Source organism: Helianthus annuus, chromosome 15, assembly GCF_002127325.2.
Source record: "Helianthus annuus cultivar XRQ/B chromosome 15, HanXRQr2.0-SUNRISE, whole genome shotgun sequence".
NCBI classification, from domain to species: domain Eukaryota; kingdom Viridiplantae; phylum Streptophyta; class Magnoliopsida; order Asterales; family Asteraceae; genus Helianthus; species Helianthus annuus.
Genome location: NC_035447.2, coordinates 121,342,132 through 121,369,424, shown reverse-complemented (window position 1 = coordinate 121,369,424; position 27,293 = coordinate 121,342,132). Strand labels below are relative to the sequence as shown.

Sequence of the window (27,293 nt, the reverse complement as noted above, 5' to 3'; positions counted from 1 at the left end):
CACAGATGATATCTGTCAGGGGTTAGGTGCGAAACCATGAGAGCTCAGGTCAGAACTTCCGTTCAGCAGAGAGATAACGGCTCGACTTTAGGTGAGTCCCCTTTAAAGGATCTTTTTTACAACAGCAATGACTATCAATTTTATTGTTTCATCGATTTGCTGAGGGCCGCGCTTTTTCAAGCATTTGCGGAAAGTATTATACGGGAACTAGGTCAGTATTTCCATACAGCAAAAGTCCCGGGATAATACCCCAGATATCACTGAGCATAAAGACCTAGTATCTCAGAAAGAGGGACCTTTCAAACAAGATTTCAGGGGTTACCTATATATCCAAGAAGTTGTTACCCACAAATTAAGCAAGATTGAAATTTAGGTTTATATCTCGTCACAATCTACTAAATGTGCAAAAACCTACTAGCATATCCGCAGTGAGATTGTTTATCACATTTTAACTTTCCATTTCTTTAGCATGTTGTGACAGTCCACTGATGTACTATCATTTCCTCTTTTCTCAACAAAACTCATTTTTTATTTTATCATGTTTTTGGCTTTTTCAAATTTTCTAATGTTTTTGTATTTTCTGAAATTTTCTACTCCCCCTAAAATGCAAACACATTTAAAAGGAAATTTGAAAAATATACTAAACTCTTGACCCACTTAGACAGAATTTGAAAACAAACTGTACAAATAAAGTGACAACTGATATCGAATCACATCAAATCGCCATCCACTAGGCATAAACAATCAGAACTCCCCCTTTCAACAAACTATTTTCTCATTTAGATTTCAAAACACTTAAGTTTGTTTTAATCAAAATGATTTTTCCGGAAAATGAGTTTGCTTTTACCACTTGTAAGCTCATTTGTAAGTACGGGGTATGGTTCATCATTTTGTTCATCAATCACTTGTATGAAGATTGCATCAAGTTCAACTCAATGACCTTGACGAATCCTTTGTACCACTTGTAAGAATATCCACAACTTTTAACCATATGTAGGAATAAACCTCTACACAAATCGTTTTACCCATCAAAATGCCGATTCATGTTTCGCACTTACCAACCTGGAAGCTCCGGCGTAGTCCTTCAACCTGTAAAAATTTCAACAAATTTCAAATCTTTTACAAAAACAATCTTTAAGAATAATGCCGATTCCTGATCCACGATATAAACTTGGGATCTCCGGCATAGTCAGATGTTTCAAGGGAAAAGGATTTCCACCCAAGTCTGACCCACCTTGGGTGTTGTAAGCTCTTTCAGCTCTTGCTCAGTCGGGTTAAAAGTTGCCTTTTTCGTTGCATAAAAATCTTTAATCCCTTTAACCTTCTTGTCAAGCATTTTCCCAAAGATTTTCTTAACATTCCTATTGAATGTTTTCTCGACATCAAACTCATTTTTCTCGGAGTAAAACTGGTCCGAGATCTCAACTTTACCAACTTTCTGTTTAATCTCTTCAAACTTCAGTGATGGAAATTCATCATCACTTACTGAAAATACAGAATTTTCTTTTACCTCACCTTGTGGCTCCTCTGGCTTTGTGGAACCAGAATCATCGCCAACTTTCTCATCACACTTCTTAACAACCCACACTTGGTTGTTCTTTGCATTCTTTTTGTAAAGATTCTTGTTAGAACACTCACCAACCTCATAAGTAGAGTTTTCAAAAACTTTGAATTTTTCAGTTGGTGGTTCAACATCAACAACTACTTCTTTTAGTTTTTTAGAAACTCCTTGTTTTCTCTTAGTATTTTTCGGACAGTTCCATGCAATGTGACCAGCTTTATTGCATTTGAAATAGGTTCGAGTCTCTCTTGGATGAAACATTCCAGTTCCATTTCTTTTCTTCTCAGCAAGAAACTCCTGATTTGATTGTCTCCAGAACGGTTTCTTCTGTTCTTCCTCAGCACTCCCACCTGAAACAAATTTTGTTTTTTTTTAGAATTTTTCTCATTTTTATAATTTTCTGGTGGAATAAAACCTAAACCTTTCTTTTTGTAGCTGCCATTATGGTTTGATTAATTTTTAAAACCAGAACCAGAATTGTAACCCTTTTTCTTGTTTAAACGTTGTTGAACTCTTGAAGTGTATTTTTTAGGTTTTCCAGTAAGATTTAAATCTTTTATTTCAGAAATATTAATTTCTGTCATTTTGAAAACCATCTTGATCATTTCAAAACGAACACTTCTTATTGGAAACTCTTTGTCAAAGTATAATTTGTCCGAATCATTCAAATTATATGCTACTTCGAATGTTTCATCATTCAAATTTGCTTTTGATAACAAAAATTCTTTACTATAAGACCGTTTAACCGACGAATTTTGACTGTTGACTGACGAACTTTGACTTCCAGACTCCGATTTTGACTCAGACTCCTCATAAGTATCCAACACCTGATCGACCACCTTTTTTATTAACTCGGACTCATGATCACTGTCAGACGATGTAAACGTGACGTCAATGTTTTCTGGTAAGTCATCAGTTGTGTCGGTTTTTAACTTTATATTGACTGCTTTTTCAAGTTGCTCCTCATTTGGTTTTCTAGGAGAATACCCTTCCCAGATCGAAGGCGGACACTTGTTATAGCTAACAGTCGGTTTCTTACCAGTATCCTTCTTCTTTGTCTTTTCATCCTTGAATGCTTCAAAACCTGCAACAGTTGGATAAATTCTATCAATGAGATAATCAGAACTAGAATAACTCTACAATAATCGTCTAATTCTCTCATTCTCAATCTTCTCTGTCTCCAACTCTTGCTTCCACTTAGCACTCTCTTCGATGTAGAAGTTGATAGCTTTCTGCTTCGACATCATCACAGCATTCATCATTGTCAAAGCATTCTCTCTCTCGGAGTTTGTCTTTTGAAGACCAGTCACTGTTCTGTTCAAAACATCATAAGACTCTTTCACATAGTTGAGATTGAACAGCAACTGTTCCTTCTTCTTCTCATACTCAGCTATCATCTCATCTTTTGCTGCACATTCCTTGCATTGTTCTAAACACTTTGTGCAAGGCTTGACGGCTTCAACGATCTTCTCAACTTCGATTGTTTTCACTACTTCAACCACTTTCTCTGTTTCAGTCACCTGCTCAGCCTCGACAGTCTCCTCAGCAGCAACATTTACTTCTTCATTTTGAACAATCTCATCCTTTTCAGCAACACTATCAGTCTTCATTTTCTTTTGTTCTTTTGCAGCTTGTTTTTCTTTCAGCTTCTCCAAGCGATCTGCAAAATAAAAATGAAAACTTTCAGGAGAGAGATGAGATTTTGCAATATTAATATGTTTTTCTTCCTCATCGTCACTACTGTCATCAATTGGTGACTGATCAAACTCGATTGATTTTTCAGACATATCATCCAAAGAACCAGAAACAGGTGGTGTTTAATCAAAGACAACTTCTTTTTCTGAACTAGCATCACTTTGTGAACTTTCATCTGCATTCAGTGAGCTTTCATCCGATACAACAGATTCTTCCTTCACATTCTTCACAGTCTCACCAATGGATCTCATCCATGTGGCAAACATATCAGGTTCTTTAACTATCTTTGCAATGAACGCTTTAAATTCTCCTTTTTCGTCTACAAACATATCCCAGCTAAAGCCTTCAGGTAGTCTTTCATCATCCTGATTGACTAAACAGACTTTGCTTTCAGATGATATGTATTCGTACCAGTTAAAATCCACCAAACACGCTCTCTTTGAATCCTCGATTTTTCTACCATGAGCCACCTGCGGTTCTTGCAGTTGTTGTTGACCAACTTGTTGATAAATGGCTTTCCGGTAGTAGTCGTCTTTTCCGAACGGATTCTGAGCTCCACTAGCTTCCCTATTCTTGCACTCTCTCTTCAAATGACCTTTCTCCCTGCATCGAAAACAAGTAACTTTAGATTTATCAAAACCTAAAGTAGAAACATGTGCATCGAGAAAGTCATTTCTCCCAGTAATAAGCTTGAACTTTTCAGCTCGTCTAAGAACACTAGCAAGACACCATTTGATGTCCATAAGCTCCATTTCTTCGGCGTCTATCTGATCATAATCCTCCTTTGTGAGCATAGGATTTCCGATCCGCCCTGCAACCAATCCTTCATAAGAGAGTAACACAGAACCAAGCAATGCCATGTGATCTTTTGCGGTTTCTTCAGAAAAACTTTGACCCTCTGGAAGATTCAAAGCAATATTACACTGGATCACATAACCATTTCCCGTCTTTGTGCTTTGAGAATGGAAGCTTGATGTAGTATCTTTAGGATTGACACTCGGGTATGAAGAGAAACCACTGCTGCTCTTGGGACTTTGATCGGCTTTTTCCGAAGAATCTCCAGCACTAAACGCAGTTTGGATTTTCGGGCTTCTTTCAGTTTCCGGAATACTACCTTTGTAGTACATCTTTACATCCTGTTGACCACTTGGACTGTTCATCCTCGCGATCTTTTGTTGTTCCAGATCCTGACTCTCAATTTTCTCAATGAACTGAGAAATTGTCACCCCGGTATTTTTCATAATCATCAAATATGTACCCCACTCTTTCTGCGGTAACGCGTCTGCTAATTTGTCTACCCACTCTTCCCGATCTTTTGTAATACTTAGCATTGACATGGATCGCACCAAGTGGCAGTAACGTTCAATTAACTTCTTTGTGTCTTCACCTGGTAGACTGCTGAACAGATCAAACTCTTTCTTGAGCAGTGCTTTCTTACTCTTGATCATATTCTCACTACCCTCAAACTTGACACGAAGAGCATCCCAAATCGATTTCGATGTTTTGTCATGCTGAAGCAGTATGAAGATGTCTTCTTTGATGGTTTACTGTAATAGACTGATCATCATCTTCTCAGCTTTGTACATGTCTCGCTCTTTGTCAGAAAATTCTGATAGTTCTTTGATAACTTGCAAATCTGTTCTTGGTAGTACATATTTCTTCAAAATACATTCCCAAGACCTAAGATGATTTGCCTGGACCCAATTTTTGAATCAGTCTTTCCATCCGTAATATTCCTCGATACTCATCAGTTTCGGGGGCTTTTGTAATGTTCCGGTCTCGTTTTCCAAGTTCATATTCTGAGCAATGGAAGCCGGAGTAGTTGGTGATGAAGCGAACACGTTGTAGAACTCTTCACTCATGATTACGTATCACGTTTTTCAAAACAGTTACTTTTGAGCGAAATCACTAAACTGCAGCTTCAAGCGAAATAGCAAAACAACTCTCTGGAGCGGAATCACCAAAATAGAGTTTGAAGTGGAATCTGATAATTTGGTTTTCTGGAGCGAAATCAACAAGCAGTTTGGAGCGGAACCTCAGAATTGATTGTCCTGGAGCGGAATCAACAAGTTTGTTGAAGCGAAATTACCAGTTTAGCAGCCTGGAGCGAAATCAGCAAACTCCTGAAGCGGAATCAATACCAGATTTGAAGAGGAATCTCAGAAATTGTATCCTTGAGCGGAATCAGCAAGAACTTTGGAGCGAAATCACACTTTCTCAGGCGAAATCAGACAAGTTCCGTTCGAGAAGAATCAGTTCGGAGGTCAATTTTGTCCATTTTTAGTCTAAATTTTGGCCTCACACTTTCAAGGGTTTGTCTATGTTCAATTTTAAACAGTCTGTGAAAAATTGGTTCGATTTTGACCGTTAAATCTTCCTGAACTGATGAAAGAAGGTGTAGAAGTAAGAAATTTCAATGAAATAAAGCTGTCATATGCAGAACTCCTCCTCCTGAGCTCTGATACCAATTGTAGGATCGTGTGTCTGACCCGAATGAGTTGATCAAAGGAGTTTTACTTTGTTTCAGGTGCGGAAAACAAGAAACAAAGGTAGAAACAGCTAAATCTTCACTTTAAACACTGATTGTATTGATCTGACACTGTTTACAATCAAATCTCACACCGGCAGCACTTCGGTATGGAATGTATGAACTGTTCTACTGATTTCGCTCAAGGTACTTATTTATAGCACTCGTGATTTCGCTCGAAAGACATCAGACCTGTTGGAGCATAATTAGAACATAGTGATTCCGCTCGAAAGTCTCCGAAGCCATTTCAAGCGGAATTAACAGTTTGGAGCGAAATCAGCTTTTACACATATAAAACTTGACATTTTCTCGTATAACGTGCCCTGATCTATTCTATCTAGTCTAAGACTCGATACAAGACGAAGTCGACAGATGTATGCACTAACACAGTTGTTTTGTGACAGCTGTTTGGACTGGCACAAACAGTGGTTGCTTCTTTGTGAATTTGACAGATGATGTTGATGGACTCAAAGATGTTTTTGCAGTGTACTCATTCTTTTTTATATCAAAGTTCTTGAGATACACACACTTTTGAGTTTTGTGGTTATCTTTACCACAGATGGTGCAGCTTTCAGCAGGTACAATGACACTTGTTTTGTTTAGATCATATGCTTTTAGATGAAAACAGTCTTTTGTTAGATGATTCCTATTTTCACAAAAATCACAAAACAGGTTTTTAATCTTTTCTCTTTTCTTCCTTTTCTCAGATTCCTTAGCAACAGAGTTTTGAACCTCTGTTGGGATATCTTTGATAGGAATGACCTTTGCTTTTGGAGCTTTTACACCATCAGTGGTTGTGAAATCCATTGGTTTGAAATTTTCCAGGATGTCATACTCATCAGACCATGTGGGTTTAAACTGATATTTCTCCATCTCTTCAAAAGATGAGGATCCCACAGATCTTTCCAGAGTAATTTTGTTACCAAGTTTGTCAGTTATTTTAACCTCTTGGCTATTCTTGTTGGTTGGTATTATTTCAGTTGAACCAGCTTGTTTTTCAGCAGTGTTTACAAGATCATCATATTTTCTATGTCCTATACCAAACTTGACATTGCTTTCAAACTGTTTTGCAAGCATAACCTCATACCCTTTACAAGATTCCACCCATCTTTCACAGGTGATCTGGGTGGACTCCAACTCCTTTTTTCAAACTTGGTATTTTTCTACCATAGTTTGGAGTTGAGTTTTGGTTATGCTCTGCTCTTCTTTGAGACTGCTGATCTCTTTATCTTTTTTAGCCAATTTGTTTCTAAGTTCTTTTAATAACTTTTCAAATTTGACTTCATCAGACAAGACTTTATCCCTAAGGTTTTCATTTACCTCTTTAATGTTAGCAAATGCAATAATACATTTGTCTGAACACAGTTTTTCAAGAACTTGAGGTGATACCTTGGCAGCAACCATCATGGCACAATCACATTGATGATCACCTTCTCCATTAGCTCTAACTTCTTCCTCACCAGCTTTCTTCTTTTCCTCTTTCTCTTTGTCTTCTTTGGACCAGGGGTCAGACAGTGGTTCAATTAGGGTTTCTGAATTTTCTCCCAGCAGTAGTTCACCAGCAACTGCAGTAACCACTGCTTCAGCAAATTCATCCACTGTTTCAGCACTTAGTTGTTCACCTTCAGTTTCAACCCCTTCTGGTATTGACTTTAATGCCATCAAACAAACTTCATCATTAAAATTGTCATTAGAAGCATAGAGTGCAAAATTTTCATCACCAAGCTCATCAGGCAAGCTGCTCCAGTCAACAAAGCCTTGGGTAAAGAAACTTTGTTGGTCTGGTTGTACAACTGTTGGAGCAGCTTATTGAGGTGTAGCAGGTTGCACTTGTGCCTGAGGGACAGGGGCTTGAACATACTGAATTTGGGGAACAGTGGTTTGAACATAATGCGCAGGCACAGGGGTTGCAGTATAGTGAGCAGTGTTAACATGTGCTGCATGGGTATATTGGGTATATTGCACAGTGCTTTGATGTTGAGGTCTAGGGTTTGAGCTGGGATGAGTTATTATTGGACCAGTGGTTTGACTCCTGCATTCCCTAGCAAAATGACCTAGCCTATTGCACTTGTAACATTTTAGTTTTGATTTATCCAACCCCACCCTCAAATTCCCATGAAGTCCTGGGAATTTTCTCCCTGTTCTTTTGTAGAATTTGCTTGTTCTAACACTAAGCAAAGCCAATTGATGCAAGATGTCCATCTCTTCTAAGTCAGTGGGATCAAAGTGTTGCAAATCATTGAGTTCAAAGCACAAGTTATCTGACATCTGGTTTTCACAATTTGCAGTGAAAGCATAATTTGCAGAGTGAGAATCCGAGTTATTAAAATTTCCACCAGCAGTTATGTCAATAAAATGATCATAACTCTGATCCTTACCACTGCTACCAGATTCTCCCTGACCAAACAGAGCTGTGCTGCCAAATGAATAGTCATCAGCAACTTTACCAGACTCTTGCAACTTCCTTTTCTGGTTTAACTCCCTTTCATAGGTCAGGAGTCTACCATGGAGTTGGGTCAGGGTCAGATCTTTGAACTCAGCTGAATTTCTGGTGACAAAAGCAATTGTGTCCCACTTTTCGGGTAATGATCTAAGGAACCTGCTATTTTGAGTTGCATTTGGAAATGTAACTTTAACAAGCCTTAGTTCACTAATGAGACAGCTGAAACATTCAAATTGTTGGGTTAATGATTCACCCTTGATGTGACAAAATGTTTCATACTGCTGATTCAGAATTTCCCTGTTGTTTTCAATAACCTCTTCCGTTCCCCCAAATTGTTCCTTCAATGCATCCCATAATTCTTTGGCACTGTTACAATGTAACAGCCCTGCATAGATTTCATTTGGTAATGCAAATGCTATGAAGCTAAATGCTTTGGCATCGAGTTCGAACTTTTGAAAATCAGTTTAGTTTTCAGTTGGTTTAGGAACGAACTTCTTTGCATCCTCAGCACTTGGCACCATAGGAACATGAGGACCAAAAACAACAGACCTCCAACATCCACTATTCTGTTGAGCAAGGATGTGACCCATCCTTCTCTCCCAGATGTTGTATTCATTACATTTAAGCATGGGTGGTTTGAAAAGAGAGCCACTATTATTTTTATCATCTTGTGATTGTGACATCATCCTGGTTGTTTTACAGGCACTGATTAATCAACTTTAATGGTGATTAAACCTTGCTCTGTTTTTTCAACGAAACGAACAAACTATCAGTATCAACGATTACGAGCTGAACTATTTATGTCAAAATGATTGTTAAATCAAATTTGACTGTCCAAGCTCTGTAACCAATTGTTAGGATCTGAGATTGGTTTTGATTGTGTTTTACGTTTGAAAAAGATGAAGATGAATGATTTGTGCAGCGGAATTTAGATGGAAGCAAACTTTTCACAATCAAACAGGAGAAATGCTTTTAACATACAAGTTTAACATTGAACCGAATGATGAATTTATTTTCAACAACGATTACAATATGCAAGTATGCAACAAACTCCCCCTCAGCCCAAGCTCACAATATTTGTTCGTGCAGGAAGAAGATGGTGAAAGAGCTAATAGAATAGAACAGTACAGAGCACTGTTCTATTTATAGGCACGAGCAAACCACTGAAGCATCTAAGTTGACGTCACCTTGAAAGTGACATCTAACCTCCTAACAAACTCTAACCTCTGATCTATACAGCCTCTGCTATGCTAACTACTGATATTACAATACATTACATAAAGTAAACAAAACTACTGTTGCATCCTTCCACTGTTGTGAACCCAGCAGTACTTGTCATGATCAGTAGTGCTTGACTCAAGGCAGTAGATTGGGCAGCAGGGCTTTAGTTCTTCATCAGTCTTTGACTAGATCAGCAGTTGTAGGTTAGCAGTTCATATGATCAGTAGATATGAGGTCAGCAGATGTTGAAATCACTTTCAAGGGGAGAGACTTGTATGCATAACATCTGCTTATTCTGGATCCATTGACCTGATCCAGTTTTGGCTCTAATTATTTGTTCCTCTGATAGGGTTTAATTCCAACAGTTGTTTGCTATGTTTACACTAGGGATGAGTAAATCCCAATCCCGTCCCGATCCCGAAAATCCCAATCCCGAATTTCGCCAAAACTGGGTACCGATACCGATACCGAAATATGTCGGTACAGTGATGACTTGCCCTACCACCCTTAGCAACGATAGTACTATTGTTTGGACTCAGTACCTATTTATTCAGGGGTTGTTATGGATTACTTTCTTTACGTGCTCACTATGGTGAACAAGTATCGCGCATACTTGGTATGCGTTAGGTGTAGGGCTGGCAATTTATACACGAGACACGAATACACGACACGTACCTACACGACTTTAACAGGTAACAGGTAAGACCTTAACAGGTATCGTGTACTAAACAGGTAGACACGAAATAACCTGTTAATTTTCGTGTCTAAACAGGTTAGATACCTGTTTACCTGTTATGTACCCGTTAAGACATGTTAAGATTTTATTTTTAATTAAATAAAAAATATACCCTGTGAAATAGATGGAAATAATAGGTCACAGCGTGAATCATCTTTGACTTATCATATTCCTTCTTTAGTTCAAAAAAAAGCAAACCCTAATGACCTAATCTCTCTCAAGTCTCTCAAGTATCATCGCCGACATCGTTCAGATCCATCGCCGGTCACCATCGCCGGTCATCCACCATCGCCGGTCACCATCGCCGGTCACCATCTCAAGTCTTTCAAGTAAGTTCCCATGTTTTTTATTCTTCTTTGTGTTAATTTCCATCCAGTTTAGTATGTGTTTGATGAATCTTTATGATTTTAGTGTTTAAATGTTTAATATATGTTTCGTTTTTTGGTTTTTGACATCCACTTTGATGAATTTTATAACGTTCTTGATGAATTAGGCTTATGAATTTGTATTTCAGGCTTATATTTTAAGGTCAAATAGAAGTATATTAAAGGTCAAACATTGATCGCACCAGTGCAGAACACATACAATGGAAATTTCCAAACAATAAAATAAAAAATTAAAAAGAAATATTTACGTTTATGTTAAAAGAAATTTCCAAACACATACAATAAAATATAAGCCTGAAATAAAATAAACTATCAAATGTAACCAGAGATGTGCAATTAGTTTATGTTATGCTCGCATTGATATTTATGTTATGTTACTGTTATGTTTACAGTTTGTGTTGCTTTGATATTGTACACTATCAACTGATTAAGAGTTGCAGATTAACTGATAAAGATGGTTTAATCAACTGATTAAGATAGTTTATGTTTTGGAATTTGATGCAGCCCCTTGATTATTGTTTCTTGTATGCTTTCTAACAGATTAAGAAACTCAATATGAGTGAGTCTCAAAAGAAGGTGGGAAAGAAGAAGGATAAGAAGGATAAGAAGTCCAATGTATGTTTATCTAACTTTTATGGCTTTTAGTTCAAGTTTGGTATTATTTTTTGTGTAACTTTATTTGTTTTCTCTATTGTAGGTGGAGTCGGATTCTATCAAAGTTGATCTAGAAAATGACAGCTCAATGAATATGGATGTGGAAGATGATGAAGTTCACTCTGTGGAGGTAGATGATACAAACGATAGTGATGATAACAAATCAGGAGTAAAGAGACAACGAAAGGAAAGATCTATTGTGTGGCAATACTTCACTAAACTTAAAAAGAAAGCAGTCGGTGGAAAAGTTCCAAGCAAGTGCAACAAATGTAATCATATTATCATATATGATAGCAAGCAAGGTACGGGGAATCATTCGAAACACATAAAATCTTGCTATGGTTCTAGTTTTAAAGATGTTGGTCAAATGATTTTAAATAGTGACATGAAATTAAAGTCATCTACGTTTTCTCAAAGTACGTTCCGCGAGATGCTTGTAGCTGCTATCGTTATGCATGAGTTACCTTTGTCATTTGTTGATTATAAGGGGTTTAGAGATTTATTTAAGTATCTGCAACCTGATGTCAATATCATCTCTAGAAATACTGTAAAATTTGATTTACTGAAAATGTATAAGAGAGAAAAGGAAAAGGTCAAAGAAATGCTTATGGAATCACCTGGGAGGTTATGCCTAACTTCAGATTTGTGGACGTCTATTGCTACTGATGGGTATTTAGCAATTACAGTTCACTTTATGGATAAAGAATGGGTTTTGCAAAAAAGAGTTTTATCGTTTTCTTTCATGCCACCACCTCATACCGGTGTTGCTTTGTGTGAAAAAGTGTTTTCTATTTTAGTAGAGTGGGGCATAGAAAATAAAATATTTTCTATGACATTAGATAATGCTTCTTCTAATGACACTTTCATTGGGCTTTTAAGGGAACAACTAAATAAAAAATTACCACTTGTTTCTAGGGGTAATTTTTTTCACTTGAGATGTTGTGCACATATTTTGAATTTGATTGTGCAAGATGGGTTGAAGCAAATTGATGAGTGTATTTACAAAGTGAGAGAGAGTATCAAGTATGTTAAAGGGTCGCAACAAAGGAAGGAAAAGTTTATAGAGTGTGTTCAGTTGCTTTCTTTGAAAAGGAAAAAGGGGTTAAGGCAAGACGTTGTTACTAGGTGGAATTCTACCTTTTTAATGCTTGATAGTGCCCTTTTTTATCGACGCGCCTTTTGCCATTTAGAATTGAGTGATTCTAATTATAAGCATTGTCCGAATGCATTAGAGTGGGAAAAGATTGGAAAGATGTGTTCTTTTCTTGGAGTGTTTTATGGTATCACAAATGTTTTTTCGGGTACAAAATATCCAACTGCAAACTTGTATTACCCACATGTTTTTATGGCTTACTTGACTTTGAAAGAGGGTATGGGTTCAGAAGACGAGTATATGAGAAACATGGCTGACTTGATGATGACAAAGTTTCAGAAATATTGGTCTGATTTTAGTCTTACTTTAGCCATAGCTGTGGTGTTGGATCCTAGATACAAATTGCACTTTATCGAGTGGAGTTATTCACAAGTTTATGGGCGTGATAGCAAGGAATATGAATATGTTGATGAGGTTTTGCACTCTACTTTTCATGAATATGTCGAGTTAAATATGGATGGTAGTTCTTCTACAACTTCAAATGTCGCAAGTACTTCAGATGCTAGCAAAGGGGTTGACGAAACGGGAGATGATGATTCAACAAGTGTCTTTGGAGTTAGAGCTAGACTTAAGGTAATTTATTTGTTAATATGTATTATTTTAAATTGTTGTCTTTTAATCTTTTATGTATTCATTTACTAATTATTTATAATTCTTTTTTAGGATTTTGATCAGTTTCAAAGTAAAGATTTTCTAGCTAACAAAAAATCAGAATTGCAATTGTATTTGGATGAGTCAAGAGTTGATAGGAACTCGAACTTAGATGTTTTGACATTTTGGAAAGCCAATGAGTTTAGATATCCCACACTTGCAAGGATGGCAAGAGACTTTTTGACAATTCCGGTTTCTACCGTCGCATCGGAGTCCACATTTAGTGCAAGTGGAAGAGTTCTTAATGAGCATCGAAGCTCACTTGGTAAAGATACCGTTGAGGCTCTAATATGCACAAAGGATTGGTTATATGGAGATTATTGTAATGTCCCTTTTTCCTTGAGTTTTGTAAGGTTTTTATAACATAATATCACACTAATAGTATATGTTTGTTTGTATTTGTAGGTTCTAACGAAGTTAATTTAGATGAGCTGACTGAAGATATAATGTCACTTGATATTAGTGGAGAATCAAATGCTTCAAACTCGATGAACAATTCTAAGGTAACCACTCCAAATGCTTCGAGTAGTGTTGCTAAAAAACAATAAACAATCAAAGGTACTTACTCCAAATGTTTCAAGTAATGTTTGATAAATTAAAATTACTCAATTTATGTCCAATTATCAATGCTAAATATGAGTATAATTATGTGCAGGTTTGAATTGTTGGAATTAAAGATCTGAGAAGAGAACCATGGGAACTTTGAACTTGTTTTTAATGGATGTATTGAATTATTTAAGTCTTTTGTGATTTGCCGTTTATGGACTTTTGTTTTAAACTTGTTAAGTATTCGGTGTTTATGGATTATTTAAGCTGTTTGTGAACTTTTGACGAGTTTTGTTTCACTAAACAGGTTCTAAATATGTGATTATTTTAGTGTTCGTTAACAGGTATTAACAGGTAATTTTCGTGTATATCGTGTCGTGTTCGTGTCGTGTTCGTGTTTGAAAAAAAGGACACGAAATCTTATCGTGTCGTGTTCGTGTATGGCCTTTCGTGTATCGTGTCTTATCGTGTCGTGTCTTATCGGGTACGGGTATACACGATATGCCAGCCCTAGTTAGGTGTGTTATGATTTTATTGATATTTTTAGCCCATTTTACCTGCTATCCTTAGGTAATTTGCCCTGATGATTGAAATGAAATATAATTCAATTCATTTTACGCATTAGTCAAGTTTTAATAAAAACTAACGCTAAACACACACTTGGGCAAGTGCACCGCATAGTATAGCATTGGTAAGATACCGAGGTCGCCCAAAGACACAAGAGCTTTTAATACCGGTTTATCATCAACGTCTAATCAAGCTAAAATTTTTGGGAAAAGATTTTAAACATGAAAAAATAAAAACTAAAAATGCAGAAATAAAAATAAAATAAAAAACAGATAGACAAGATGAATCACTTGGATCTGACTCGCCTTTAATGTATCCTTTGATGATTTTCGCACTTTTGCACTTTTTAAGAGATTATCTTAGTTATAGTAGTAGGCCCCTCTTTTGAAGATGACGTTACCCTCAACCCAGTGGTTTGAGTCAGCAAGGATACAATCCTAAAGGGTCGGAATATTTAAAGATAATTAATTAAGTTATTAATGCGAAAAGTGGTAGGCCCCTCTTTTGAAGGTGACGTTACCCTCGGCTAAGTGGTTTGAGTCAGCAGGGATACAATCCTAAGTAGCCGGTTTAATGTATTAATAGTAGTTTACATATGAAGGGGTCAAGCCATTCGCACCCCCGCCATCCAATACCAGTGGGTATTGAAGGAGGTCCTAGTAAGCTTGACCCAGGTCCTTGCAGGATCTATACACTGAACAAGGCAAGAACCTTACTAAACCATTCCCTTAACCCCTGACCAGGTAGCTAACATATCTCTATATAGACCGTAGAGATATGAATGGTGTAAATATTTTACTTTACATAGACAGTAAAGTAATGCCAAGACACCACGGACAAATGATAAAGAAGTTTCACCTTCAACATAAGAAACTAGTTATTAAAGTCATTAATACAAACCCAAATAAAAAGTGCGAAAAGATTAAAAATCAAAAGTAATACATTAAAGACTTGTCTTCACCTAGTGATGTAAGAGACTTAGCCAAACATGGCCTTTGATTGACAAGAACTCTTACGATCAATCTTGGATCCCGAGACTACTACACACACTCTAAGGTGGATGATGGACGATGGTGGTGGATGTGGGTGTTGTAGTGGTGGTGGAGTGGTGGCAAAGTGGGAGAGTGATGGTTTGCCAAGGGATGCCTTTGAAGTGAGCCAAGCACCCCTATTTATAGCCTGAACAGAAGCCCGGCCACGGCCCCGTGTCCAGCGGACACGCCCCCGTGGCCATCTCTTTCTCTTCCTTCATTAATTGCTTTTGTCAGCATAGGGCTCCACATGGCCCGTGTTCGCTGGGCACGGCCCCGTGGGCAGAAGCGTATCTGTACTACCAAGATTATGCAAGATCCTGTGTATCTTAGCGTTGACCACACCCCGTACTGAGCTGGGCACGCCCCCGTGGTGGACGTAGAAGCTTCCATAGCTTTGTCTTTTCTGCAGACACCTGACCACGCCCCCGTGTCCAGCGGGCACGGCCTGTGGTCAGTCTTCCGTTTCTTGTTTTTGCTTTTGGGGATGCTATTGAGGGCCGGGCATGTCACGTTTATTCCTTTTCTTTGTATTTATGTTGGTTTTTGCTGCATATTTGTTCCTTTTGCTCGTTTAAGCTCATTTGGTCCTGTAAATTCAAAAGGAAGACAAAAACACACTTTTTCCAACATTAGTACTAAAAAAGGGTTAGTTTTATACCTCATTTGATGTAATTTATATGTTACATTTTGCACACATCAATACTCTACCTCGCAGTCATGTTGGTTAGCTTGTATCATTGTCGATAGCTTACTTGATTCGCCCCTTTACGTGTTACATGCCGGTTATTCGTAAACGCTTTACTACTATATTTATGCAAACTTGTGTACTCACCTTTACATTATTGTATTGACCTTTATTTTAACATATGTAACAGGTTGTTGGATTTACTGCTGGAAATGATCTAGGAGTCTAGAAACCCGCCTAAAATAAATTACAAGTTATGTCTTGTTTTGTTGCTTGAGAAACTACTGAATTTCGTAACGGTTTTATGAGGATATTTGTTTGATTGTATGGGAAATTGAACCTTATTAAATATTGTCATAATTAGTCGTTATGGATTCTCTTGAGCAATCTATTCGCATCATGCCACATCCCGATGATTCCGCCATCCATTTGGGGGTGTGACAGGTTGGTATCAGAGCCATAACTATAGGGAATTAGGTCGAATCATGCAAAACAGACCTAGTCTATAGTCTAAGTACCAAACAGTTGTAGCTTCGTACGAACATGCATGTTGTAGCTTCGTATGAACCCCCATGTTGTAGCTTCAATCTATGGGCTGTTGTGGGCACCCATAGATTGCCCAATTCAGTGGGCATGATGTGTACGGACCAAATTTAATCACGGTTATCGAGGAACGATCCTAACGGTCCTCAAAAACCTATAAATACCCCTTTGTTCTTAGCTTTCACTTGCACCTTCATTCATTTCTGTTTTGCTCTCTGGTTTCTAGAGGATCTTGAGCCTTTTTGAGAACCTCCTTTTGTCCATAGGACCTTTTGTAAGTCCCCTTTCGTGCTTAGTTTAATTGTTTAGCGGTTATAGCCGAAAGGTCAAACGTTTCGATAAACGCTTTGACTTTTAAATGGTTGAGCCATGGTTCGTAATGAACGTGGCTACGTGACCGTAATTAGGTAGGTGATTAACCCTCAAAAGGGCACCTCCTAATTACCACGTCTACTTAGTTTAATTGTCGGGTCAAATAAAAGTCAAACAGGTTAGGTTTTAAATAAAATTCATAACTATGAAATTAAAAGCCATAAAAATCAGTTTTCTCACTTAAATAACTTGGTAATTAATATAAGAACATGTTTAAGCATGTTCAATCCGACAATTCTAAGTATAGGCTCGGTTCGGAGCCGAAAGTCGCAAAAGTTGACTTTTGCTTTGACTTTCAGTTCTGACCCGATTTAGATTGGTTTAGATATGCCTTAGGATTCCTTTAGGACCATATTATAGGTTAGTATAACCCTCTGAGGTTATACAACTTGGATCCTTAGTTATCCTGTTCATTACATTTTCCGTTATATGCCTAATTATTGACCGTTATGCCCTTTTGACCCTAAAACGAGAATTTTAAAAATATGAGAGGACAATAATCTTTATTACTGATTTATAAACTTGTCCTTAAAATTTGACATCAGTTTGAGGTCTAGATTAGGAGTTATGCTCAATAGCGTAAATAGAAAGCTTTTTATTAATTAAACGGCGTAATTAGCATAAAGCCTATCTAAACCCAATTTTTGAAACCAAACTTTTTACCTACTGATATAAAATAATATTTTGGGATTTTTAAAGATTTTTATTTATTTTTAGGCTGAGCATAACATAGGGTTCTAGCTTTGATTCGGTAATTGCCGGTTTTGCCCTTTTGACTTATAAATTGAGTTTTACAAAACATTTTGACCCCAAACCTTTTGCTACTGATTTTATATGATAAATAAAATATTTTAAGCTTTCTGTAATGATAAAAATATCAACTTTTCTTTAAAAACCCGGAAATCGCTTAAAACCGTCATTTTACGCGTTTTAAGTGCATAGTATGTATAAAACTTATTTTAAATATATAGGACTTGATACCTACTGATATTTTTAGTAAATTTATATACTTTAACAGTAAACAAAAGTTTTAAACTCATATTTTCGGTTTTGACCTTTAAGCCCTATGTGAAATTACCAAAATGCCCCTTCGGTGCATAGTTTGGTTATAAATAATAAAATTTACATATAGGTAATATCCTACTGTTATAACTTATTAACTTAAGTATTTTTACTGATTATATCAGACCTGAAACTCAGATTAATATTTAAACTCTCTTATAACCTTTAAAATGACCAAAATACCCCTACGGAGCATAAATTGGTTTTAAATTCGTTTTGGGCATAACGGATGGTATCTTACTGATATCACAACATATTTAAGGCATATTAACTTAGGAAACCTGTATATGACTCTTATGGTTACCCGTTACGCATTTTTCACGTTCGGTACGGTTTATGTAACTAGTTGCATAAAATAACCGAAACGGGTCAAACCTTATCATTTTCACTTCAAAATCCAGAATGTGTTTAGTTTACCCATATTATAAAAGTCTCCAACTTGTCGGATCTAAATCACATTCTAATCCGGTCTACGCTTAATCTTGCATTTTGAACCGTAAACCTTTCCTTAAAACTAACCGGTCTAAGTTTCAACTTAAATAAGATCCGTTAGGAATCTAATAGGTTAATAAAACCTTTGTTCCAGATTGAGAGCCCCAGTAGAAGTACTTGTGCTTGCTGATTAGAATATACGGCTAAGTATAAATTTCATTGCTAGCTCAGGTAAATACTTTTAACTTATTTTCCCTTATACGGGCTTGGGATACGGTATTATAAAAATACCGCTTGGTCAGGTGTAGAAACCTTTTAATCGGAGATGATTAAATTGCATAATCCCGTTTTAATCTGTATTGCTTGATAACAAATAAGATTGGGGGTTAATGACCGTGTCCTGGATATCCTTGGCGCATTTTAAAAAGTGAATGGCCACAACGTAAGCACAAGGTGTAGGCAGAACACCTACTGTTGCATATGTAAAAGATATACTCACTCGTAAGGGTGTCTTCTTGTGAGATTTTATTTGTGGTGTGTCTATTAATCTTGACCGGCTTGTATAATCACCGGCCCTAAATGTTGGACAAACATGTAAATCGGATACAAGATTTTTATTAATAAAATTGTTCCCAAGTTATAAAAGAATTTTTGTGCCTTGTGCATTCAAATCAATTTTTTTAAACATTTTCAAAATGAGTAAGTTAAAGTGTATTTACCAGTGTAAACTGACGTATTTTCCAAAAAGGTTAAGTGACAGGTACTGTACGTAATTGGCTGGGAGCTCAGGGCGTTAATAAGGAATCTTGCCAGTTCTAGATGCCTAAAGTCTGTTGAACAGTTTTTCTTTTATTTGATCCGCCAGTGGATCTTTTACATACCGTTTGTAATACTTTGATATTCTCATTCGGTTTGTAATATAATTATCTTTTGCTTCTGTTGTGCATTAAATTGTGTTGTTTGACTATGATGATATCAACTACGTCACGATACTCCCCACCGGGCCCACCGGTAATACGTGGAAATATCGGGGTGTGACACTTATGAACTTCTGTTCCCGTACGCAGGCTGATCTGGCGCTACCTCCACTCCATCCAGACCGTGTTTAACTGTTAAGCACGCATTGTGAGTATACTCGAACCCTTTTTCTCTTAACACACTTTTGGGTGTTACATACGTTCTCTATCAAAACACAATGCACACAACACTTAAACTCTTTTAAAACGCTAACCGCTCTCACATGTTATACGTGAATAGTTGAATGGTTGTTTGCTATGTTTACGCAGTGATGACTTGCCCTACCACCCTGAGCAACGATAGTACTATAGTTTGGACTCAGCACCTGTTTATTCAGAGGTTGTTAAGGATTACTTACTTTACGTGCTCACTACGGTGAACACGTATCGCGCATACTCTACCTCGCAGTCATATTGGTTAGCTTGTATCATTGTCGATAGCTTACTTGATTCGCCCCTTTACGTGTTACATGCTGGTTATGCGTAAACGCTTTACTACTATATTTGTGCAAACTTGTGTACTCACCTATACATTATTGTATTGACCTTTATTTTAACGTATGTAACAGGTTGATGGATTTACTGCTAGAAATGATCTAGGAGTCTAGAAACCCGCCTAAAATAAATTGCAAGTTATGTCTTGTTTTGTTGCTTGAGAAACTACTGAATTTCGTAACGATTTTGTGAGGTTATTTGTTTTATTGTATGGGAAATTGAACCTTATTAAATGTTGTCATAATTAGTCATTATGGATTCTCTTGAGCAACTTATTCGCATCATGCCACATCCCGATGATTCCGCCATCGGTTGGGGTGTGACATATTCCGTTCGAAAAAAATGAACTGGGTTTTTTATTGCGTTTTTCTGAACTAAGTGTTTTATGGCGTTTTAGACTAGGTATTTTCATGACGTTTTTCTAAACTAGGTGTTTTTATGGCGTTTTAACTAGGTATTTTCATGACGTTTTTTAGAACTGAGTGTTATATGGCGTTTTCATCTGAGTTTTTCATGGTGTTTTTCTGAATTGGGTGTTTTATGGCGTTTTTAACCAGGTATTTTTATGGTGTTTTTCTGAACTGGGTGTTTTATGGCGTTTTCAACTGAGTATTTTCATGGCGCTTTTCTGAATTGGGTGTTTTTATGGCGTTTTATTTGAACACCCAGTTCATGTGAGTGGGTTTTTAACAATATTACCCTTAGTGTAATTTAGCATCAATGCCACATGTCAACACAAAAATCGTTCTCACATTTTTCACTGTTTTCCCTAAATCCTGACCCTATATATATATAGGTGACCGCTAAAATGAAAACCACCCCCAGTTGTAAGAACCGAGAGAACCACTTTTCAACCATTAGATCTTCAAAATGGATGGATGAGATTAAAAGTAATTAAACTAGTATTAAATACTTTTTTTCTTGTTATGTCTTTAATATTTTAATCCAAAAAGTTAGTTTAGTAAATTTACTCATTTTTGTCTTTTTGCCTTTATTGTTTTTTTATTACTTTTTTTGTATTATTATATTAGTTGTTTTTTTTAAATAGAATTTTTTTTATTAAAAACCATTTTAAATTCAGATTTTTTAACAAAACAATTTTTTTGCGTGCCGGTTTTTGCACGCCGTTTTTACGCCCGGCTTTTCCACGCGTCGTTTTTTTAACGGGCCGTTTTTTACGCCCCGTTTTAACACACCGTTTTTTACGTCCCGTTTTTTACGCCCCGGTTTTCCGCGACGTTTTTACGCCCGGTTTTACACGCCGGTTTTTTTACGCCCGGTTTTACGCCCCCGTATTCACGCCCAGTATTTACGCTTTGTTTTATCACCCGGTTTTTTACGAGCTGTTTTTTACGCCCTGTTTTTTCTCCCCGTATTTAAGGGTCGTTTTTTTACACACACGTTTTTAAACTTTTTTTACGGTTTTAAACTTTTTTTTCCGAAAACTTTTTTTACGGTTTAAACTTTCTTTTTACAAAAAACTTTTTTCAAAAAAACTTTTTTAGAATTTTTTTTACAAAAATTTTTAATAAAGAATAAAAATTTATACGAAAATTTATTTACGGTTTTAACATTTTATTCTACAAAAACTTTTTGTACACACACGTTTTTTAAACTTTTTTACGTTTTTTTTTACGAAAACGTTTTTTACGGTTTTAAACTTTTTTTTACAAAAACTTTTTTACCAAAATTTTTTTACAAAATTTTTTTTCATAATTTTTTTTTACAAAAGACAAAAATTTATACGGAAACATTTTTTACGGTTCTAACCTTTTTTTACACACGTTTTTAAAGTTTTTTACATTTTTTACGAAAACTTTTTTTACGGTTTTAAACTTTTTTTTTACAAAAACTTGTTTGCAATTTTTTTGTACAAAAACTTTTTTACAAAATAAAAAAAAAAGAAGAGAAAAATGTGAAGAGATAGAAATTAAAGAGAGAGAGATTGAAAAGACTTTAAAAAGAGACTTTAATGAGCAGAGAGAAATGATTTTATGGTTTTGATTAAATGACTATATTACCCTTTTGGTTATCATTATCTCATTGGTGGAGAGTGGTTCTCGCGGTTCTCGCAACTGGGGGTGGTTTTCATTTTAGCGGCACTATATATATATATATATATATATATATATATATATATATATATATATAGGCCGGTTAACGTACAATAGGGCTTATCGTACATTACGTACGCGATAACCACAGCCGTTAGATCTTCATCTCACATGCGATTTCATACCTCCATGCGAACTGTACGAACTGTGCGAATTCAATCTTCCACATGCGATTTTCTCCATCTACACACCCCATGCCATTTTTCACATTACCCCATGCTAGCCATTTTTTCACATGCGATATTCAATCTTCCACATGCGATTCTACACACCCCATGCCATTTTTCACATTACCCCATGCTGCCATTTTTCACATGCGATATTCAATCTTGCACATGCGATTTTGTCCATCTACACACCCCATGCCATTTTTCACACTACCCCATGCTAACCATTTTTTCACATGCGATATGTATTGAATTCGCACCAGATCCGCACCTGATCGAACGGATGGGATGATCGCGTACGTATCGTACGATAAGCGCATTTGTATTTTACACTTTACCTATATATATATATATATATATATATATATATATATATATATATATATATATATATATATATATATATATATGGGGCTGCTAGAATGAGAACCACCTCGAGTTGTAAGAACCGCGAGAACTACACCCCACGGGTGGGCGTTCACCATGATTTTTTTTTACAACTAGATGTGTGTATTATAAACACAGCCGTAAAAAAAAAATTAAACGCCGCGGCCGAGGGGGTAGTTTTTACACCACAAGTTTGGTGTTTTTAATTTTTTTTTCTTTTTTCTTTTTTTTCACCAAACTTGTGGTGTAAAAAACTACCCCCTCGGCCGCGGCGTTTAAAATTTTTTTTTTACGGTTGTGTTTATAATACACACATCTAGTTGTAAAAAAAAAAAATCATGGTGAACGCCCACCCGTGGGGTGTAGTTCTCGCGGTTCTTACAACTCGGAGTGGTTTTCATTCTAGCGGCTCCCTATATATATATATAGGTAGAGGATCATGTACAAAGTGAGACTTTTGTGAGAAGTGTAAGAAATAATTTAGGAATGACAAGTGTCCTTTATCTTAATTAATTCAAAAGGGTGTATTAGTAATTTTCCATAATTATCAATTAATTGATTTCCAAAGATAACTGCCAAAAACTGGCGATGAGATATATCAGGCGAATTCGAATTGTTCTATACATTTAATTGTTTACGGTAAGTTCTTGTTTTAGTGTTATATTTCCCCAGTCAATAGTGTTATATTATGTACAGGCCATCTTTAATCTCCTTTTCATAGTGTTTTATCCCCATCAATAGTGTTTTATTCTATATAGTGTCTTACAGTAAACAGATAGTGTTATATCTTTCTATAGTGTTTTATCATGTAATATACTGTTCCTTTCATAGTGTTTTATCCCCATAAATAGTGTTTTATTCTGTATAATGTCTTACAGTAAACAGATAATGTTATATCTTCCTATTGTGTTTTATCATGTAATATACTGTTCCTTTTCATAGTGTTTTATCCCCATCAACAGTGTTTTATTTATGTATAGTGTCTTACAGTAAACAGATAGTGTTATATCTTCCTATAGTGTTTTATCATGTAATATACTGTTCTTATAGTGTTATAAAAGTTGTTGTGAAGGAAATCGGAGAATTTATTCTGTACGAGGAATTCGCTGATTTTTAGGAGATTGGTGGGGGTTTTGAAACGGTTACCATAAATTCGCTGATTTTTATGAGATTGATGGGGGTTTTGAAACGGTTAACATATTTGAAACGTTGGAAAAGTCACTATTACCCTTCAATTTTACATAAGGTCCTTCTAATTAAAACACAATTTACATTTTTATACCCTATTGATCTCAACCATTAGATCATATATCGAATGGTTTAAAACACTTCTTACCCTTCTCACATTTTAGACACTTTTTACTATATCCCTACCCTATATATATATATATATATATATATATATATATATATATATATATATATAAGTATATGAAGAAAACCCCTATAATTGAGAAAACTTGGGAAACTTGGATTGTGGGGACAGGATTCATCCACATCATCTATTAAAAACACATGTATAAAGGGCAATTTGGTCAGTTTGTTCAACCTATCACCTCACTCTTCCCCATCCCATCTTTTTCTTTATGTCACATCTCTCTCTCTCTCTCTCATATATCTCTTTTCATCCAGCCATTTTGAAAATAATTCATTAGATATTAGAGAGAGAACTGATGTTTTAGAGTGAGAAACATCACCCTTTCATCAAAGCCACCATCGAAGCCACGAGATCTGAAGATCGAAGCCACCATGTGTTCATGTACTCATCCCTTTCTTTTAAAGCCACCAGATCTGAAGATCGAAGCCGCCATCGAAGCTCTCAAAGAAAAGTGGTAAGGTGTTGCTCTTATTACATCTTTGTTTCTGTTTTTAGAGAGAGAAAGCTAAATTTTTTAGAGAGAAACTATAATCTTCATCGTGTTCATCTTGACAACAAGAACACACGCACAAGTGTGTGAGAGAGAAACAAGTTTAAAGATCTTTCTTTTGTTATGTATGTATTTTGTTTAGATTTATACTCTTTATGATGTTTGATAGATTGAAAATCAAAGCTTAGTTTGTTTATTTCAATTTTTTAAAATCAAGACCAGGAAGAAATTTGTGTGTGCCTAATTTCTCTCTTCAAAGTACAATGATATTTCTTTTACGAAGATTAATGTTGAATTTTTAAACTCTTTGTTCATCGATTTGGAGTTCATGATTGTTTTTAGTTGGATTTTATTTGGGAGGGGGATATACTTTTTATGATCTCGTTTATTTTCCAAATAAAAAGCCATGTTTTTTTGCTGGCATAATTAGCTACGTATGTTACATTTCTGCCAGTTGCCTTCTAAACTGTTTGTCCAATATCTTGTAACATGTGTTACACTTCGAGGTAATATATGTTGTTACAGGGTGTTACACATATATACTTAACGTAATAGTGATTTTAAATGCGGAAATGTTTTTAGATGGACTTCACTTGTATAACACATTTCCATTACCTTTAGAAACTTCATAATTTATTCGGAATATCTCGTTTATTTTACAAACAAAAAAAGTTACTTATATGTAGTATCAACGTTACACATGTTACTTATAGTTACCCCCAACCCCTTTTTTGGACACAAAGGGGCTGCACATATGTAACACATGTTTGTAATGTGTGTTACACTAGATAGGTAACACATGTATAGCCACGTTACACATATTACATATAGTTGTTATATGTGTTACAGCAAAACTTTACACATGTACACATGTTACATAGCATTTTAATAAGTTTAACTACAGGAGATTAATAGTGATGTACTTGTTTTGTTCATACGTGAATGGATGTTTTGTGCTCAAGATGAAGATGGTTATCAAGAAGCGAAGCATAGTTAGATTTTTGTTAACTTATGATAGTTTTTGGATATTTTTATATATTTAAGTTCATATAAAACACTTATGTTAAGTTTAAGTTTGATTGTAATGTGTTTTTTATAATATATACAATCTATTTGTTCCTTTATTTTGTTACATATGTTACATTTTCTGTCAACCCATTGTTAAATATGTAACGACCAGCTAGGTGTGAACTTTGTTTTTCGATGTTACACACCTGGACAAAAGGGATGATGCGACCAACATTTTGTGTTAATCTGGTTTATAATTACTGTATATCCAGGTTACACATGTTACATAGAGTCGTTGCATATTCTATACCAGAGGATAACACATGTAAATCCAGGTTACACATGTTACATGTATGTGTAACTCATGTAACATACTTTTGCATACATGGTGTTACATGTCTTACATAAGTCGTAACATATTTATACTCATGATATACACGTTACACCCTTATGTTAGAGACTCTGGCCTACGACCTGAGATACACGTGTTAATGTGTTTTTTAACCTCTAAAATGTCTACTTTTCTACAGATAAAACTTTCGGTTTTATTGTTGACATGTATACACGTTACACCCTTAATATTGACAAGCAGTTCAATCCTCTTTTTGCCATGTATAAAACTTTTGGTGATCAAGCAAGTTTTTCAGTCAAAAAGGCGCAAAACAAAAGTGTGATCTTTTACATGTCTGGACTATGTAATAGAATCAATTATTTTGAAGTGTTTGCACCCTTATAAATTTCCCTTTTTCCATCTGTTTATGTGTTATATTAGGAAGCATCAGTTTTACTATTTTTTTTTCATTGTGTTATATCAGGAATCTACACGTAACACAAGTTATATTTGAAGTGTTTGCACCCTTATAAATTTTATTTTTCCATCTGTTTATGTGGTATATTAGAAAGTTAAACGCAACACAAGTTACATTTGACAATCGTAATACATGTTAATTTTTTAAATGGTGGGATTATGGCACAAATTACATATCAAGATCTTCTAACACCTTCATTTAGTTTTATTCCATAAATGATGTAATATTGTTAGATTGTACGACACTTTATATTCCTAATACATGCAACACTACTTTGAACATCTGTTACATGGATAACCATGTATCAGATGTTCAAAGTAGTGTTGCATGTATTAGCAAAGATCCCAAGTTACAGTCCAGTATTTTTAATCTACTAAAATAGTAGTAACATAACTAACACAAGTTACCTTCCACCTAATTATGCCCTGAACTTGAAGACTCCCCAAATTTTGACTTTTTATCTGCATCATTTCACAGGTAGGTTCTTTCTCTATGGCAGCAACTTTCTCTCTCTATAATCACCCTTCGATCGATGCTTCAAATGTAGAAGATCAAAGCCTGCTCCAAACGGTGTTCGTATGAATCGATTAGCCACTCCAACCATGATTATAACCTTCAATAAATTAATTTCAAAGAAACCCAAGAAAATTTCCTTTGATCTTCATCTTCGGTTGTATCAGAACTTGAAAAAGAAAGAGAAAATGGAAGGTGGGAAGAGAGAGAGAGGTGAGAGGTGAGAAGAGAGAGGTGATGTTGATAGAGAGGGGTTGGTGGTTTTTAATGGTGGATATTGTGTATGTAGATTGTATAGGGATATGCAACATTTTTTATTATATATCAAGTACTTGCTTGTAATGTTTATTGAGTAAAACACCCCTCAACCCACTTATCAACAACAACCTATTAAATTTAAATCAAAATCTCATCAAATAATATCAACCATTAGATCTTGTTGATCAATTGTCCTTATGTAGTTTACTAGGTTTTCTCAATACAAATAAGTTTTCTATATATCCTTCGCCTATATATATATATATATATATATATAGAGAGAGAGAGAGAGAGAGAGAGAGAGAGAGAGAGAGAAAGGTTAACATACTTCACAGCTTATCATACTTCACGTAGGAGACAATGGTAACCGTTGGATCAGGGATATAATCA

At 35.7% G+C, this 27,293-nt stretch overlaps 1 protein-coding gene across 1 annotated transcript; it reads left to right on the top strand.

The window, feature by feature from the left end:
- The first annotated feature begins 11,281 nt into the window (after positions 1–11,281).
- Positions 11,282–13,397, top strand: LOC110910261 (zinc finger BED domain-containing protein RICESLEEPER 2-like). The gene is made up of 2 exons (XM_022154955.2): positions 11,282–12,949; positions 13,040–13,397. The coding sequence occupies exons 1-2, from the start codon at positions 11,312–11,314 to the stop codon at positions 13,388–13,390; spliced, it is 1,989 nt and encodes a 662-aa protein (XP_022010647.2). The 5' UTR covers positions 11,282–11,311; the 3' UTR covers positions 13,391–13,397.
- Positions 13,398–27,293: the final 13,896 nt, after the last annotated feature.